The sequence below is a fragment of the Teleopsis dalmanni genome, chromosome 2 (genome assembly GCF_002237135.1).
Source record: "Teleopsis dalmanni isolate 2A chromosome 2, ASM223713v2, whole genome shotgun sequence".
NCBI classification, from domain to species: domain Eukaryota; kingdom Metazoa; phylum Arthropoda; class Insecta; order Diptera; family Diopsidae; genus Teleopsis; species Teleopsis dalmanni.
Window position 1 is genome coordinate 73,208,931 of NC_051847.1, and position 20,426 is coordinate 73,229,356.

Sequence of the window (20,426 nt, forward strand, 5' to 3'; positions counted from 1 at the left end):
AAATATTTAAGTACAAGACTTGAAACTGTCATATATCCAATGATTCAATTATATATACGAGTATCTTATTGTTTAGTGCAAGCAACAAAATAAAACTGAGAGAGATGTCTATAATATAAAACTTGATATTACTGAGCAAAAAAAAATTTTTTTTTAATCATAAGAGGCGAGAATGTATCATTTTATCAGAGATGTAATAATAAGTCAAAAATTTAAAGTCCACCAATTCCAAATAATGAATCATATATAAAAAAAGGATTTAAGAAAACTTAATACAAAAACTTTACGAGTTTACTTTATTAAAAATATGACGAAGTAAAAGACCAAACTAAGTTCAAAAATAATTCAAACTGCAAGACTCCTTACACGATGTAAAACAAGATAAGAAGAAGAAAGAGAGTTCTGAAAATAGTATATAATACTAACTGTATACTAGCGAACTTCACAATAATGAAAGTTATAATACTAACTTAATAATATGATAAGTATGTGATTATAGTATAACTTGTGAGAAGCCAGATTATTTTAATACTTTTTTAGAAGTGGGAACAAAAGAGAGTTAAATTTAAACAAGACAAAGCACGAAGGTGGTAGTTAAAGCTAGAGCTTTAAGACGAAAAACAAGACGAAATAGTTTTGAGAATCAAAGACAAATTATTGCATATAAAGTTTACGAACACGGCCACTGCAACCGAGTTGGAACGACAAAGGAAACAATGGATTTCACTTCACCGAAATATTTTGAGAAATATTTGAAGTGGAATCCTGCACCGCATCGATATTATCAAATCAGAAGAAATGGCATTAGTGTCACTGAAATCAGATAAAAGGTCATGTAATCGGGAAAACTACTGCCAGGCGAGTAAAAGTATGTAAATCGAACAGCTGATAAAATCATAGAATAGTGAAGAAGAATTTACCAACGAATTGTGAAAATCATAGAGTAGAGATTGCTGACCTCAAATAAGCGAAATTTTTCCATGGTCTGCATGAGAAAAATTTTTGTAGGTAAGTTGCTTATAATTACGTTTATTAACACATATCCACTGTCTACTTCGATATTTGGTGTATATATGTGTGACTAGATGTGACTCTCTAGTTCCGTGTCTTACCTATAATTTACTCTTCATAAATGCGGGATATATAGGGTATGTTAACTGTAAAACAAAATAATCAAATACAGATTTTACTACAAAAATAAATTTGAAGTGAATATTTCGATTAATGTATTTAATATAAAATTTTTTTTTATAATTTATTATGGTTCAAACTCTTATTTTTTATAGGTCAGCAGATCCTCTATACAACGGTGTTGTACAAATCCCTTAAGTATTTACGCCGTTCACAAAACAATGCTATTAAATTATTATTCTTAACAAATTTTTTTCTCTAACTTAACTTGATTGAAATATAATAAAACATATAAAGTTTTCTACATATGAATATCATAGCTAAAATTAAATTGAAACGAGCTCCTTTAAAAATACAGTTAAAAATACAGTAGCTGCTGACTATAACATGGATAAAGAAATCTGCAGACGGCTGCTTATCTCAAAAATCTTACAATTTGCGAAGCTACTTTATGTTCTAATACTATGCCACTATATCGAAAACCCTACTGTATAAGACCACTATTCTCCAAACAATTCTCAGAAAAATATTAGAAATTTAGGCACTAAGCAAAGAGCAACCTGATCTCTTAACCACGTTTGGAAAGAAAAAAACAGTGAAGATTTATTAGCTTCATATATCAGGAAGATCGAGCTCAAATATGTTTCATTTTTGCAATGAATTACTTTAGTTTCAACAGATACTTAAAATCAAGTTCCAAAGATTGTTGTGGGCTAGTCATGCACCTCGTATGACATTGAGATGTGATTGGAATCGGTAATAGACTTATTTAAAGATTCTGAGATCGAAATCTATTTTAGAACGAAGTGAAGAGCTTAATATTATTATACATTGTTAATATTATTAATAATTTGTTTATCTTGCCAGAGCTTTACGATTACTTTTAATATATTTATAAGCTATATGCGAAAATCGACAGACTGCCCTACTTATCACTCAAAATAATCACTAAACGCACTGGGCGGTATGCAAATCTTAGAATAGTCATTGAATAATCATGAAACTTATGAGGAATACACAAATTAGTCAGTGAGATGGGGGGGACTCTGCAGAAATCCCCTAGCTAACAAAGAGTAAAAGTGTCCAGATGGAATAACTCGGAAAAGACTCAAGATATATAAATGAATGTAATTATAAATATATTTTAAAAAAAGCACATATGTTTTTCTTCATTTTTACTTTTTAAGATCCACATTTAAAAAGTATATATTTACTTATATATAAACACATATATTTTTTTTCTTCTTCACTTTTCAAAATAAGTCGAATTCAAATCTAGGAACGTGCAACCGTTTTCAAAAATTAGTTTATATGGTGAAAAAATAATTCTGAGTCAAATATTATACACTTGCCTAATTAAACTAGTTCAATATCTGCGGTCTTAATTTTTACATTGTTAGACTACGAGACAAATGGACAAAATCTAATCGCCTTCGCATTATAATAAGAAATACATATGATTTATGTGACCTCTAAAGTCTGCTTCAGCACATTACAAACAGCTTAAGTACCTGTGATTTACTACAGCGTGAACGATGACTTATAATTTCATTAATTATTAATTTAATTAATTACTTTCGTTTCTGCCAGCTTTTAAAATAACTGCAAAAAAAAACTTTTTTGTCTTATCTGAACATTCATAGTCTTTCGATTAATCTCTGCTTATTCAGTGTTAACGACTTTTATATCTTAAAGATCAAACATAAGTCTGAGTGTAGTTAGCAACATCTTATAGTAAGTTATAAAACTTTACTATTATTTAACTTTAAAATTAATTATTATATAAAAAAATTACTCAAAGTAATTTTTTCTAAATACAAAATAATTTTCTACTTCATCAAATTATTAATACGAGGCTCTTCGAATACCAAAATTCCCCACTTAAATTTTATATTTATATAAAAATAATTTTTTCAAATTTTTTTAAACAAGTTTTATTGGCACTTATGTGAGTTTTTAAAGCATTTTTAAATATGCTTGAATTTTTTAAATAAATAAAAATAAATAAAATTAAATTCAAATAAATAAGGTAGAATAGTTTAAATTAAATCAATCACATTTAGTTCAGCACATTCAAGTAGAGAACACTTCTAGCTTTGATATCGTTGAGAAAACTCAATTGGTTGGAACTTAAGACGTTGTAGGTATTTTCTAAAATCAGCTTCATTACTGAAGTCTTTAATAGGAAACTTTCCAAATCGACCATTCACTTTGGCCACAGCATAATACACTGGATAAGCGCCTGGCGCGAGATGCACACGCATTGTTTTACTCAGCACTTCACCATCTTCCAAGCCATTTGCTTGATTGTACAAAAAGTGCAAATGTTTTTGCTTTTGTTGTTGCTTTTGCTTGCGCGCTTTGACCTCACGGTGTATGGGTGAATCAGTGACTGCATTTAATTCCAATGGACGTGGCTTACGTAGTCGTTTGGAGTTTACGTAACTGCGGTAGAACGGCTGCAATGATTGAATTTTGAACAAAGACGAGTCCATATTGCCAGAGGGGTCATCTTTAACAGATGGTAAATCCAATGGATTTACACGTATGACCTTTTGTGTCGTGTTCTCCACATCTGGTATGACATCCTCTGAAATCACCACAAATTGTGGTTCATTTGTGCGACGCTTTGCTTCAGCTTCGGCAGATGCTTCAGCTTCAGCAGTGGGTGCGGTATATGTACCAATAATACAAAAGGTTAACAATAAAGTCAAGTACTGTAAAATAATTGAAGGCACATAATTAGCACAAGCACATTATTATTTTTAAACACTAATTAAATTTGATTTATGAACCAAACGATTTTAATTAATTTTAATCAAATTCGGAATTTACCAAAACTTGTTGACAGCTTTGCATGTTGGTTGCCAAAAATTACAAGAAAATTAATTAAAGATTTTATTTTTTTTTATTCGATTTTGATTTTGTTTTTGTTGCTAATAATTTTTATTAATACTATTAAGCCGTGAATTTGCGGTTTTTTTACAAATAAATTTATTGGTTCTAAGAATCTTGTAACTCCGTTTTTATGCTTCCTACAGCCAAAGTGAAATGTTGACGACTGAGCGGCTTGTAAGACTTTGTATTTAGTTTTATGTCGAAGCCGTTGTGCGTCGATGACAAATAAGCAAATTTTTCAAAGCGTCAACCGATAAAAAAATTATTAACAAAGTAAAAAATAACAGACAGAAAAAATAGTTATAAACAAAAAAAACCTCAACATACAAAATACCTTGCAAAATCTCTCTTAACAATTCTAAGCTATCAGCGGCACAGTGGCACAAATGTATAAATTACCTAAAACCACCAACTAACAATTTTAATTTATATAATAATATTATCAACTTTATCTTTATTATAGTGTATAAACACAAAGTATGAAATATACAAATTTGTGCCGAAAGCTCATTAACAAACAATGATTTATACTTATCATAATCCCAAACGGAGGAAGTTAAATTTGCTACACCTATTCACAATACTTTTCTCAATTGTTACTAACAAATCAATCTGAACATCAGATTGCAAAAGCAATTTTTCTTGCATGAAAAAAAATTTATAAACAATTTGTAAAATAAATAATGATTACCTCATCGCAATAATTTTACAATTTCAACATCTGTACGTCGTCATCTGAAATACGGCAATCACACAGCCTCATTTATAGATACAAAACCATACGAAACAACAACCTTCTTGAAACTCTGAAAGTTTTGCTTGAACTTAAGATACTTAAAAGTATCTAATTCGAAGTGTATAAAATCAAAAATATGCTAAAGGCGTAAATCCGTATAAATTAAAAAATATTTAATAAAATTAAATAAAATAAAATCATAAACACAGAATTAATAATAAAAAAAAAGATACTATTCGTCTTTCAATTATGCACAACAACAATTTATTTAATGGAATTTTGAATTACTCAGAGATATGCAAAAATTCCTCTAAATACAACTTATTTGCATCAATACCTATAGTTTAATGTGAGAAAAATTTGAATTATAACGGATAACATAATTTATATCAGATTTATGTAAATAATACAATAAAAAGGTGGTTTATAGAGTCTGTGTTTATTACATAGAATTTACATGATTCGATCAATCTTTTAAATTGAATTGAAACTAAATAACAAATAACTAAATATAGCTTTCATCTTCATCTTTCTTACAGACCAGAGTTTCACAACCCAAAACGTACTGCGGATCCAAAAAATATACAATTTAGTTTGTATCCACCGCTACCAAAATATCGTGAATGACAATAACGTAGAGATATTTTACGAACTAATAATGATAATGACACAAACCTTTAGACAGTCCGTAGTCCGCAGTGCGGAGATTAAAAACTTCGAATATTAAAAAATGTTGTAGATAACAATTATAACCAAGGACCGTAGCAGTTATAATAAAAAAAGTGAAACAGCTTTTAACTATTATCATTTGCATTTTAAAATAAAACTCAAAAATAATAATTAAATTTACTTTTATATTATATTCCTCAAAAATAATTATTTTATGTGCCTTTTATTTTTTCGCGCACAAATAACTCTTAAAGTTCTGCTTTTTATTTTAAAATGCACAAATAACTATTACTTTTGCGTTATAAATATAAAAATCATAAATAACTGACACTGGCTGCCGAATATATTTAAAACGAAAATATAAAATGCATTTTTCATACAAGGTAGTTGTTTTTGCAATTCCATACAAAATGTATTTCTAACATGAAATTTACATTTAATAGTCATCATATGTATAATCAACGATAAGAAAGCAAAAAATTATCTATATGGTGAACATATTAAGCATAATGTCTGACACACTTTTAATTCTTCACTTAGCTATACTGACAATACGATCATCCCAACAGAAGATGGACTAGAATTATATTATCGACAACTAGTTATAACGCCTATAACACAGTTGTTTAGGGTTTGTTATCACCTATTATGAAATATACTGAATTGAAAAAAAAATTTTGTCCGTTTCATATATATTTAAGCAGATTTAAGTTATATTTCAATGCAAATTTATTTAAGCGATTTTACTGAATTTTCAAATTTTAACCGAAGTTCATGTACCTTTACTATAAGGGTCTTATAAGCTCCATGATCTTCACAGTTTTTACAATTGTTGTAAAGAACTTAATGATTTTCATGTTGTTTTAACTGAACACCATTGATTTAAATTGTATTAATGGTATTTTTTTATTCTTATCGTATTTTTCACATGCTAATAGCTTTCATTAGAGGTTTGCTTTGGCTACCAGATATTTAAAACTGTTTAAAAATAGCGATAAAATGTTTGCAGTTTGTATATTATTGCTCTCAGCATAAGCTATGTTTCACTGCCAGGAATTAGGGCAGATTTTAAAGTCTTTTGCAGTATAAATAATAAAACTATTTTTTAGTATATAATATAATATGTTATCAATATTTCTATAAACATGAACTGGATTTCAACTAAAATTTATTTACTATTTAACTACTCGTATAAGAAAACTATATACATTTTCTTAACTTTTGTTTTATCAAAATTCATTTTTAAACTAGTGGAGTTACTAATCGATGCTCTGAGTTTAGTTCGTATAACTTTATGAAAATGTATTAATACAACAATCTCATCTGCATTAACTAAATCATCAAAATTACTCAGAAATTTCAATCTATCCCGATATTGCGATTTTCTATAACTTTTATTATCAAATCAAGTCAAAATTACCGTCATCAAACACTTTGCAAATGGCATTTCTTTAGCTAATTTTTTTAATATTTTTTGGTCTAATAAGTATATTAAGACTTAAACTGATGATTATTACTCATATGAAGTCAAAGCTACCTATTATTTTAATGTAGATTTATAAAAATATTTAAAGTAATATTTAATTAATTATAATTCAAATGGCCAATGGTATGACGTACTTAATGCTTATAGTAACAACTAATATTGTGCATTTAACATCTTTAAGGGCATGACGTTGATCAATGGAATAAAGATATAAGTGATCACGTCATATATCATACTCTATATCAAGTCTTTCTGCCTAACTGCCGAAGATGATATCCTGTCTATATGTCTGTCTGCCTTCCTAGTGTGTGAACCCTTAACACGTCTTCTAGCATCTTCTTCATCCGAAAAGTGATATCATGGGAATATCTTAAAATTACTTGAAAATTAATCGTCAAAGATATTACGTAAAATAGTAGTAGTCAGCATTACATATCACTTCAATTAGACTCTTTTCCGTTAGTTGACTCGTTTGTTTTTTTGTCTGTCAGTTTTTTAGTTTTCTTAATGAGAACCATAAGCCTTTAGGAAATTCAAGACAAGTATAAATTCCACCATCTGGAATTTATACTTGATGTGAGTAAAAAGTTTCGGGAACATATACGTATTAAGTAGTAGTAACAAAACTCTAAACAAAATATATTTTAATTAACTGATATGAAGTTTCTCTCAAATTTTAATATCATTTAAAAGCTGAATTTATACTTTTTACTTGCAGTGTACAGTTTTTTTTTGAATTTTATACAAAACATAATTTTGTCTAAAAAGTTATGCACCTTTCAACTTCAATTTATCTACAAAATTTCAACTGGCTTTATTCGCATTTTTATTTGGCGATAGAAAAGTAGCTAAAAAGCATAATAAAGCTTAACCTGATTATGAAGTAGATACTTCTTAACGCATCTTAAGTGGTTGTTTATATTTGTAGGTTATTAACATTCGGAATCAGCTGCCAAAAAAAAATATATGAGAAATTTATTTCATCAATAAATTCAAATCAAAATAAACGTTGATTTAAATGAGAATAAAGTTTAACAAAATTTTTAAAAATAAATAAATATTTTAGTGATTCAAAAGTGTTTTAATAATCGCAGCTTTTATGGTATTTATGGAAATAAATAAAATTTTTGCATTTAATTAATGCTACTTCTGAGCCTAAATATTATTCACGAGTATTATTTTTCGATTGGATTACTTGAAAGTTAGAGAAATTGATTTCAACTTGAATAGAATAATTTTCTTTTATAAGAGCCTATCAACTATCACATATTTCAAAAATCGGTAGTGTCTTAAGTCTGCTGACCAGAAGACTAGCTCTTCAAAGTAAGCCTAAATAGCGTTAAAAACGTTAAATAAATTCTTCGAGATATATTTTGTTTTTCTTAGTGGCCATAACTGTCTATTGCATATTGGTACTAGTGTTTTAGGTGGCTATTCAAACTATTTCCTTTCTTTCGTTATCAATTTCGGTTTGTAAAATGACTGAAAATCATAAAGATCCAAACCAATTAAATACAACGTAAAAGTGATGGCTTTTTAGTTGATAAAATCACGTACCACGATGACTTTGCACAATGGCTCATTATTGATAAGCGAAATTTAATAAGTGTTCCGGTTATACTCGTCAAATTTTGACCCACAATCGCCATAAAACTTCCATATAATGTTCTGCGTTTAATTTCCGATATATTGGGATGAACAATTCACTTTGATTTGAAGATAACGTTCAAAATCTTCTTCATTTAGTTCTTCGAAAAGCATAATATACTATATATGAGAAGGTACTCAAAGATTTTTCTCCCACTGGTAACCGATGAGGGAAATATTAAATAAAGTTGTGAAGAATGTTTAAAAATTGTGGATCACAAACTACCAAAACATGGTAAAGAGATTAAAGATTTACATCGAAAAAATTTGAAGTCATTTGAAAAAATGTTTGGATATTTTATGTAGAAAAAATAAAAAACAAATATATAAATAAATATTTTAAAAACATGGAGAGCGGATAGAAAAGGTAGAGAAGAAATTGAATGTGTAAACTCTTTTACATTGAAAGCATTGTGGCAAATAAGAGCGGACCTGATGTAGATGTTGATGCTCGGATCAACAAAGCGAAAGTCGTATTTGGCAAACTTAACAACATATGCGATCCATTGAACTCAGGATTCAGACTAACCTGCGAATCTGTTGTTGTGCTACTGCTGTGCTTGTACTCCAGACAGTTAGATGGAAAGATGCAAGTGTTTGTCAACAAGTATCTAAGTAGAATTCTGAAAATATGGTGGCCAGATCAAATATAAAATAACGCCTGCTAAAACAAACGACACCAAATGAGATAAAAATAAGAAAGTGGAAGTGGATAGGCCACTTCCACTAAATAGCACTAAATAAAGTCAGAACATAGAAGAAGAATTATTGAGGCCATATGCCCGAATAAATATTTTAAATACATAAAAAATGTTGACGGATAGCATATACATCTGTGAATTACTTTTAAAACGAATTAAAACTGAATTATATTTGAAGCGTATAGTAATCAAAAATTTATACTTGATAATGTTATACAAAAATAGCAGTTCTGTGTAAATCATAACAAAGCCAAAGTTGGAGATAAGAACTATGAACTATATGTATATTGGAATTGTGGTGTGGGTTAATTTAATTGTTAAGGATCACTTCGCAATAATAGTAGATAAATAATCTTACTCTTTATCAATTTTATTATGATGAAATAATATAAGGGCTAAGCAATGAAATATGATTAAACGACCTTTCGAGCACAAGTCCGTCACTCCTACCTACCTGAACCTTATATAGTAGTGTACGAACAAAAGATATTTTATAGGAAAAATGAAGGATACCGTACACATTCCATGTGTACAATGTTAAGATATTTAATTTCTTAGAATTTTATTAGTTTCATGCGTATGTTCCCAAAAAATATACTAATTAGACCAAAAAATATTAAAAAAATTAGCTAAAGAAATGCCATTTGCAAAGTATTTGATGACGGTAATTTTGACTTGATTTGATTATAAAAGTTATAGAAAATCGCAATATCGGGATAGATTGAAATTTCTGAGTAATTTTGATGATTTAGTTAATGCAGATGACATTGTTGTATTAATACATTTTCATAAAGTTATACGAACTAAACTCAGAGCATCGATTAGTAAGTCCACTAGTTTAAAAATGAATTTTGATAAAACAAAAGTTAAGAAAGTGTATATAGTTTCCTCATACGAGTAGTTAAATAGTAAAGAAATTTAAGCTAAAATTCAGTTCATGTGTATATAAATATTGACAACATATTACATACTATAAATAGTTTTGTTATTTATACTGCAAAAGACTTTAAAATCTGCCCTAATTCCTGGCAGTGAAATATAGCTTATGCTGAGAACAGTAATATATAAACTGCAAATATTTTTTTATCGCTCTTTTTAAACAGTTTTATATATCTAGTAGCTAAAGCAACTTCTAATGAAAGCTATTAGCATGTGAAAAGTATGTTTACAATAAAAAATGATAAATCGAAACATAAATACCACTGGCTAGATCATACTCTTAGAAAAACACTTAACTTTATCGTATTACCAAATGATCCTCTAGGTTGGATGAATCAAAAACAACCTAAAGCCACGTCGAAAAGAACTATATGTTTAGCAAAAGGCTAATCTTAGAGAGCAAAGGAAAATTTATGTGATTAATCTAAGTTCATAGTTTTTATATAATTTAATTCATTTTAATAAAGTTTTAATAATATAATAAAAACTAAATAAATAAAACTAAAGAACAAATAAATATTTGTCTGAGATTTTAAAATAAATTAAAGACTTCTCTAAAATATACTACGGATTACTCTTAGTATCTTGTTGCTATGTACTGCAAAAAAATAGATGTTAGCACAATTCTGAATATTAAAGCTGTTTCTTAATTAGAAGTACCTTAAATATATGAAACATTAAACCAATAACTTTTTTTATAACCTGTCAACGTTATTTTTACAAACCATTAATTTAATATTGAGTTCGGCTTACAGAATTTTGCCACGGGCATTGAATGATTTATGAACATTTAATTTTGCTATATATTTTAATAACAATGTGGAATCTCCTTATCAATAAAAAGTGCTACTTTGTTAATTTTAAGCTTTATAATCGGCCATTCAATACTTTTTTTTCTCTCTACACATACCCACTAAGGATTTAATGCATTTTAATAGAATGATAGTTAGAGTCAAACGATATCTGTTAGAAGAAAAATGCCCGTACAAATTATTGAAAATTTCCTAAGTAATCATTTTGAATTACCATATGTTCTGAATATACTTAAGTGCAGGAATATATTAAGCATCAAATTAAACGATACTAAGAAATATATTCAGAGTATATTTAATTACTTAGATGTTCATTACAGATGTCGTTTTTAGCCATGTCCATAGTCTCCGCCACCCAACCGGATCATAACTTGCTATCGGCAGTTGGTGGTACTAAGTGCATTTAAATTGTTAGTCACTTAATCTTTTCACTGAAGCCGCAGACATCATTTACCGCGCTTTCCACTACACATCTTTCTAGTTGGAGCAATTTCTTCCATTCACACAACATGACCAATCCAGCGAAACATTTAAACTTTTATGCACTTAACTATGTCAACATCGCAGTATGTATGTATATATATATATTTATTATGAGACGCTGAAAAAGCACACAATCCATTAATTCGTCCTGCTGAAGTGAAAAATTAGCCGAAGTAGACCACGAAACGACTTTGGCCCTGTTTCGCATTTCGAACTCTCGAATGTCGTTATGAAATTATAGCTAAAGTGTCTTCCGTTCGCATAACTACATCTCTTGTTATTGCACGCAGCTCATTTAGCTTAAGGTTGACTGCCAAGTCATCACCAACCCAATGATGTTACAAGACATCCTCCTGCTTGTCAGGATTAAACATTGGCATAATATAGAAACCATTATCTCCTTTTCTTCTAGACATGGATTGCAAGTGTCTTCTTTTTTGAGGTGATATTTGAAGTTTTCATGTCCAGTAATCAAGGAGGTCAGCCAACTTAGCGTACTCCGCGAAGAATTAATCACTTTTGTCGCTTCACTGATCATCGGTTTTGGCATCAGAAGTTTAGCCAGTCTTCAAGTGCTCATCTCTCTCCACCTCTTGAGATGCAGTGAAGCTTTCCACTTATTGACATAGGCCGTGATCATGTTCTGGCCCAATGATATTCTGGACTCTTGGCCGCACAGGTTACAGCTTGATCATCTGTTTTTTTATTTTGCTCCACATGATTTTTACTTTACTTCCATGAGCACATTTCATGAGCTTTGTTACACATTCTTGTACTAATGTGTGGCGGTACAGATCGTACTGGTATTGTACACAACTGTTCTAATTAGTTTTCTTTAAGATATAAACTCTTTAAAGTACTATAAATTTTGGTAAGTATTAAAAATCACATCGCCCCTACCACCTTTTCTATACGATGTTTTTGGTTTCATTTATAAAATAATCATTTTTCGATTTATATCGAGTGTATATATAAACACACTATATACATTTATTTATATGTATTCGTATATAGATAACTTCTATAATAAAAACTATATAATTATAAAATATTACGACTTTTGCTGTAATAAAATATTTAATAATAGATTTTTATTCACGCCAAGCCTAATATACATTTCCTATATAACTAAAATCATTTCTCTGTTTATGTACAATATATAAATTATAATTTGAGGCAATAATTAAGTATGTCACATTATAGCAAATTCATTAACAATTAAACATGCCTGATAGCTTATAAAACAAAATTTTTACTACAATCCATTAAAAAGTCATAAATAAAAATATTGTCATGTTTGCCTACATAAAATTTAGCGCATAAACCCATTTAGTACAAAAACAAATTATGCAATAAATTAAAATTTAATTAAAATTAAAAGATTTTTGTGTCTGGTAAGTAATAAAAAAAAAAAATAAAAAAAAATAGAAAAAAAAAATAGAAAAAAAAAAATAAAAATAAAATAAAACAGAAAAAATAAAAATAATAATTTTAATGATTACAAAATTTTTAATATCTTTAGCAAATATCGCATCCGCTACCGCATGCTACGTTTTATTAGCTACTTTAAAAGTCACTCAGTCAAAAGTTACTCAGTCCCACACTTTTAAGTACAAAACTTGTATCTGCGCTCTTATATTGCAATCGAAACAGCGTCAAATATCGTTCAGATACTTTGTTAAGCGTGGCAAGTTAGTAGCTTGTATGTCGGTGCGAATGTAGCGCAACGAATGAATTATGAACCAACCTGAAGCCAAAAGAAACTCTGCCGAAATAACTCATTAGAAAAAAAAATTTAACAAAATCATCACTAAAATATTCGAGACAATAAAGATATTTAAATGTTATTTATTTTATTTTTTTTTTCTTGCTATTATTTAATGATGATTTTGGCAGTTTATAAAGCTTTACAAACTATTCGCTGACTTTAGTCAAGTGTTGTTGCGTCGAGGCGCGTGCGCGGCTTTAACTAATTTATTTAATTTCGAAAAAATTAACTTTACTTTTATTTGTTTTAAAACTAATCAAAAAAGATTAAAATTATACTCAAACTGAAATATCATATAAAGAGGTTTTGTTTTTTTTTTTCAACTGCAAAGGATAAGCCAAAAAATGCCTGTGGTAATTTTTTAATAATTAAATTTTTTTATCTAATATATTTGGTAAAAAAATGCTTAAAAGTTGTGATAAAATTGTGTTGAGACTGTGGAAATATTTAACGTGGAAACCTAAGTATATTAAATATTAGGCTGTATAATCACCCCGATCTAAAAGATTTATTGTGCGCCAACCTAACTATAAGCTATGAAGCTAATTATTAATTTTTTTACTAAGACGCTGCTCTTTATTTAAACATATTAATTTTAATTTTTTTTAATTTTATTTTATAAAAAAAAAAATATTGAAGGCATCATGAACCACAAGAATAGAAAAACATTTAACATTAAGTTAAATAATTCTTATTACAAAAAAGTATACAATGGAAACAGTTATTAATTATTTTTCTTTTTGTTGAATATAATGATAACATTTTAATGGTACTTTCATACAATTTATTAAATTTTATAGAATTTTCTAATCACAGGAAATATACCTGTTTAGCATATCGTCGTATCTAACAAATGTTTTCAAAGTCCTGGAATACTAAAAATCTGTGTTTGATAAAAGTGAATGTATTGCAAAATGAAAAATAAATTCTATAGAAAGTACTTCTTTAATAACTTTTAATTCCAAATTGTTTAGTAATTCAAATCCTTAGATTCTAAATATTCAAACTCGAAATATTAAGCATTACCGTCATGATGTACCTACAGCAGGGCTGTGCTTTGGACTACATGCGGTCCACGTCTAATATATGTGTAGTCCGCGACATGTTTCTAATTTCTCCTAATGATGCATATTTTCAGTTGACTTATTTTGATAAAATTACATTATTTTAATTTCATAGTATCCCAACAAACTGATTTCAAATGAATAATAACATTCATAATTATAATAATATAATAAAACTAAATTTTACATTATTACAATAATTTTAGTTTTCTTCAAAGTAAACGAAGATCGTATTTAGGCCGTGTGCTAGTTCGAGTAAATTGTGGTAAAATAAATTGAAATTTTCTAGGGAATTTTTGCACTGCACTTATTTACCAATTTATCTCATAAAAGTGTGCGAGTTCGGGTAAATTAGAGTAAATGAATTTACTCGAACTCGTACACTTATAAAATTTTCACAATGATAATACCTAATATTTGCCTAATTTCACTTACTCGACATTCTGGTAAATACCAATATACGCTGCCATACCGACATAATTTACTATTTCCCCCAATTTACCATTAATTTACTGAAACTCGCATACGGCCTTACTTGTTTCTGCGGGACATGTAACCAAGGCTCAGTTGAATGATCATTTAAAGTTAGGGTAACTCTGATTATAACCTAACAAATTATTTTCACTATTATTTTATTATATATTTAAACTTATATGATACTCTGAACGATATGCTAATATAACTACTTGGTAACATTATAATATACTTAAAACTTCATTGTCAGAACCTTGAATCGGGCAACATTACTTTGAAAGCATTTATTATCGACATTTATAAAAAACATGATACTCAAATAAATATGTCAATATCTTCATATCCTTATTTTATTAGTGGTTTCAATAGACCTTGTGTATAACTTAATTATTTCCTAGAAGGTAAAATAACTGCAACGCATGTTTATTACAACTAATAATCAAATACATATTTGCTCTATATACCTTGTTTTCAATATATATTATCAAATTTTGACTACCTGCTCACTTTTCTTCTCACTTTATTCATTTATATTGCAATCCATTAGATTAAGTTAAATTTTGAAAGGGTTGGAGACTATATCACCACGCATCCTTTGAGGATTATTGTGACAAGCCTACTTTAGTTCTATAAATGCGTAGCAGTTTTCCCTTGGAGAGAAGTTGCCTATTTTCGTTATGGATAGGTAGTTGATAAATACTAAAGTCTGAGTCTGGCAAGAATATCACAGTGACACAGAATGTGTTTTGCTGTTTCCTCTTCTTCGTGACAAAGTCTGCAGTTATCGTCAGTCAGGCACCCTGTGACAATTCGAATGCCTTTTCTGTTCAGTATTAGAAGCTTCCTAAAGCTGGTTTTTGATCGAATCGGCATGAATTCTTTAGCTTATCTGCAAGCAATTACATTATCCCAATCAGTCTGAGCTGCATTTTCCTGCCATTCATTAATTTTAAGTTTGGAAAATCTTGATGTAGAACCACAGAATGATTTCGATCCAATATAATATGAGATCACCACTTTTCTGGCTAGTTCATAGGCTTTTCATTCATGTTTCATACAATCCATTCATATTTCCCTTACTATTTTCAAATATGGGTTATTCTAATAACAATCTGACCTAAGACTACATACATAATAACTTTCAAAGGCTAAATTGTTATCCTTTGAAAAAATAAAATTAATGATATTCTTAAGTATTTATTAAAAATTGTTAGAGAAAAGTTACAGTTAAATTTTATTAGTCCTAATGCCCCAATAATCTTTCTTTTCTCCAAAAAAACACCGATGATCAAATTTTTACTATAGTTTATTCACCACACCCAATTCGTTCATATAAAATTTTTTCAGTGTCATTTTTTATCAATTATCCGGCTATAGTTCTTGGAGATTTCTGCTTTATTAAGATATAGAATTAGAATTAATCGGCTACCATTTTAAAGCTTTTACCCATTCGCAAAACACTTTTCACGTAGCTTTCAGTATATTTTTGTCCTTTCAGATTATCTAAAGGTACTAAACGTTCCATATAAATAGACCACATGATTTTTATTTTCATCATGTTACTTTAAAAATGTTCATAATTTTTAAATGAAATAATAAATTAGTTTTCTTTATATTTCAAACTGCAATGATTTAGTAACTAAAAATTTCTATAATTTTTTTTTACTTTACTTTTCATAAATATGATACTAATTATTTATATTTTTACAATAACTAGTCATGTCGCAATTACAGGGTCGAAAACCTTTTCATGTTAATCTGTAATTATTGATTTTTTTAGAATGGTCATATTTTATCACAACAAATTAAGCAACTCACCAAATATAATTCCGTAAACATATAAAAGTTTAAAAGATTTAGTACCTAATAAATACTTATTGAAAAAATTTTTATATTTCAATAACCAGCAACCAAAAGTAACTTTAGCGCTGCTATTTTTAACAATTTTAACGAACTCAGTTATTGCAAGACCCTACAAGGATTCGCCAGTACAAACAATTATAGTTCCTTATCATCGTACAGTGATTAGTGGACAAGCCTATCAATACCCGAAATTGAGTGGTGAAAACCGACATGTACTTATACCTGACAAAATGGATATGGTGCCGAATTTCAACTTAAATCAAGGTGCTATGGCTGTGGGCAGCAAAAAAGGAGTTCCATTGAATTTCGCCGATGGAGCTTACCCAGTCTACTATATGCCCGGTAATGCGAATGGAAGATTCAATGGACAAATTTCACTGCTGACTTAAACGTTAAGAAATTATATATCGAAAATAGTTATAAGTGCTGTGATAAAGTGAATTGTAGTTTTAATAACGATAATTAAATATATTTAAAAATGTATAATTAATAAAAGAAGAAAAACACTATTAAATAGTAGAAACTATTATAATGCATTTAATTACTAATTTAAATTAACTAAAATACCAAACTGATTACAAAATTGCTGTTGAATTAACTTCTAATTTTGTTGATTAACTCATTTTAATTAATTAAATGCTTATATGCAAATTTTAAGATATTTTTAATTCTTTGGAAATTTTTCTTTAGGTTGTTAATTTATTAATTATTTCTAGAAACCCTAACAAAAGGTATTTGTGTTTCACTGAAATTTGTTAATAAAATTTTTTTAATTTATTTTTTGCTTGTTTTTTTTTAATTTATTTTTTTTTTGTGTAGAAAGTTCAAAAAATTTTTTATCGATTTTATATGTTAAATTTTTAAGAGTCTAAGATGAGTTCATTAACATACAACAAATGAAATTTGACACTTAAAAGTGTTTGCAATCACAAATGACAACAGTATTAACTCATATCAAAAACAACGTACATTTGCATAAAAAATTCAGTTACTAAATAGGTTAATAGGTGCCTAATAAAAAACCCGCTAATTTTAATTAAGCAAATAAAAGTTATATATTTCGAAATAGTCATTTAAGTAAACTTTGCAAATCCAGTAAACAACTTATAATACAAATCTTTTCAATTTCTTTGTGACAACATTTGTTACTGTTGTTGCTTTTCTCGTTGAAGGCCCCCACTTTTGCTGTGGAGAAATGAGATATAAAAAATTGATTTCAATTTTTTTAGATATTTAATTTAGAAAGAGGTTTTTTTCGAACAGTAGTGAGCTACAACAACAAAAATTCATTTTATATTATTTTAATTAATTGAATTTTTGGCTGATGTTCACTTTAATTATTTAATATATTTATTTAATTGAGTGATCTATTTTAGATAAAGATAATAGCGATTTTAGAGATAATAGACAGAATAGATTAATTGAGATATATCTATTTTAACAATATTTATATTAATTGATCAATACGATAGAAAGAAAGGCAGATAAGCAATTACATTAATAGCTATAATGCAACCAATTTCTTCCATCTATTGCGTCTCGCTATTCACTAAAAGAAATGTAATTGATACATTATATCTTATATATAACTCACTTTGAGTTCTTAATGTTTCCAACGTTTAATAGTATTATATCAACGAAATATTATAAATATACTAGATAACCCGACAAACGTTGTTTTGCCTTATAAATTATTTCTAGTTTCTAGATAAATTCTAGTGTAGACAAAAAGTAACTTACTTATTATAAGTGTGTAAGTCTGTGGTATATGCATGAAATAGGCATGAACAAACGCCAAACAATTTTATTTTTAAGTTATTACAGTTTATTTATTAAATTATTAATTTAAAATCAATAGATTTGTATGATACCAAGTTTCCTGGCAACAACTGTTGTATCTTCAAATTTAAATTGTCTTGGATTGACTGTAAATAGTAATAATGATAATGGGCCAGTAACATTAAGCAACAACAGTTGAAGATAAAAGCACTCAGTGTGTCTTGGATTAACTGTAAATAAGCGTTCGATTTAAATAAATTGAGACATGCATCAACTGGTGAAACTTGCTTGCGTGGCATCCATTTTTTGTTTGAGCCCATGTGAAATAGCGTGGTACTTGTGAATAAAGTAATGTTCTTGCAAAGGCACCAAAATCATCCGTACTATTACACAATTCAAAAAATGCAATGAGTGTAGATTTAGGTGGATTTGTACCACGATCAATCACTGTCTCGTTCGTGAAAAATACACACTGACCGTTTTCAAGATGGACGGCTAACTGAACAGCTGCTGGATCCCGTTCATGAATTAGAAAACCGAAGATACGCCAAGCAGCTTCATTGGAGCTGATTACCGACCAATTTGGTAGAGTGTAATTTCACCGTTTTTGTTCATTGGAGGAGCATTTACATTAGTATTTTCTACTCTAAACACAGCCATATCACTGCCTATATGGACATACTTGCAAATATATTTGATGCTCTTCACAGAACTGCAAAACTCAACATTAATATGAGCATTGTATGTCTTGCTTAGCAGAGGCGAATACGGCACCACCCGCCATTATCGGGATTTCTTCGACGATATATTGGATATCCGTCGGTATTTGTTATAGTATCATTAGTGAAATCTTTAGAAAAATTTTTAGTACATTTTCCATCTGCCATGCAAGGCGAAGACGAAAAAACGAAGTGGATGTAAATGAAAAAAATATTTCTTTTTCAAAAATATAAACAAAATTTATGTCAAAAAAATAAAAAATTTTTTGTTAAAGCAATAAGGATATTTTTGCTGGGTATGGACTCCCTAATCACTTTAGCGGTATGAAAAATAGATAGTAGCCGATTCTCAAACCTACTGAATACGCATATAAAATTTGGTAAAAATCGGTAAAGCCGTTTCGGAGGAGTACGGTAACTAACATTGTGACATGGAAATTTTATATGTAAGACCGCAAACAGACATCGTTTGGCCTTGTGACTTATTGATGGTCTTTGCAAATGCCAATCTAATAGAAAATTGAACGCATTTGAATTAAATTGGCTTGTCTGTGAGAATCATTGGAATTCGTGGCAATAAAACTTTTTCGTTTCGGAACTTGCCATTCAAAATGGTGGCTTCGATAATGTTTTTCATCAATTTCAAATTCCGAAGTAAAATAATCGGTGATCCAACTTTCAGTCGTAAAATGTGTGGTGGCATGCCTGGCAAGTCTAGTGAGTTTAAAAACTCTGCTGGATAGTTTACAACTTCGTTGGTATCACAAAATGTATCGATCGATTTGTATGATATTAAGTCGCCTGGCAATGTCTGTTTTATCTTGAAGTTTAATTCATCAACGTCCACGTTTTTTTTGCTGCCAATGGCTCTTTCTGCCAGCCACCCATGATTTATGTATTGTATGTGTACATCTGGAAATACGCGGTCAATGAGAGCATTTTGGGAATCAACGATAGTGCAGAAATTAGGGGCAGTTTTATGAAGGGGCAGTATTTTCATAGACAACAACTTTTCATATCATAGCAAGTTTTCTTTTTTAAAAATATAAAAAAATGTATGTCAAAAAATTAAAAAAATTTTTGTTAAAGCAATAAAGATATTTTTGCTGGATAGGGACACCCTAATCACTTTAGCGGTATGAAAAATAGATAGTAGCCGATTCCCAGACCTACTGAATTCGCATATAAAATTTGGTAAAAATCGGTAAAGCCGTTTCGGAGGAGTACGGTAACTAACATTTTGACAATGTTAATTTT

At 28.8% G+C, this 20,426-nt stretch overlaps 2 protein-coding genes across 2 annotated transcripts; one reads left to right on the forward strand and one right to left on the reverse strand.

The window, feature by feature from the left end:
• Positions 1 to 3,126: 3,126 nt before the first annotated feature.
• Positions 3,127 to 4,213, reverse strand: LOC119681803. The gene is made up of 2 exons (XM_038095092.1): positions 3,967 to 4,213; positions 3,127 to 3,848 (listed from the first exon to the last, which is right to left on the reverse strand). The coding sequence occupies exons 1-2, from the start codon at positions 3,988 to 3,990 to the stop codon at positions 3,222 to 3,224; spliced, it is 651 nt and encodes a 216-aa protein (XP_037951020.1). The 5' UTR covers positions 3,991 to 4,213; the 3' UTR covers positions 3,127 to 3,221.
• A 9,334-nt stretch (positions 4,214 to 13,547) lies between these two features.
• On the forward strand, positions 13,548 to 17,162 carry LOC119677353. Its single transcript, XM_038088657.1, has 2 exons — positions 13,548 to 13,623; positions 16,716 to 17,162. Exons 1-2 carry the CDS (start codon positions 13,615 to 13,617, stop codon positions 17,058 to 17,060), a joined length of 354 nt encoding a protein of 117 aa, XP_037944585.1. The 5' UTR covers positions 13,548 to 13,614; the 3' UTR covers positions 17,061 to 17,162.
• Positions 17,163 to 20,426: the final 3,264 nt, after the last annotated feature.

Coding starts and splice junctions, on each gene's coding strand:
- LOC119681803 (XM_038095092.1), bottom strand. CDS start 3,990: ATGCAAAGCTGTCAACAAGTTTTG. Junction 3,849..3,966: donor AAAGCTGTCAACAAGTTTTG/GTAAATTCCGAA, acceptor ATTATTTTACAG/TACTTGACTTTATTGTTAAC.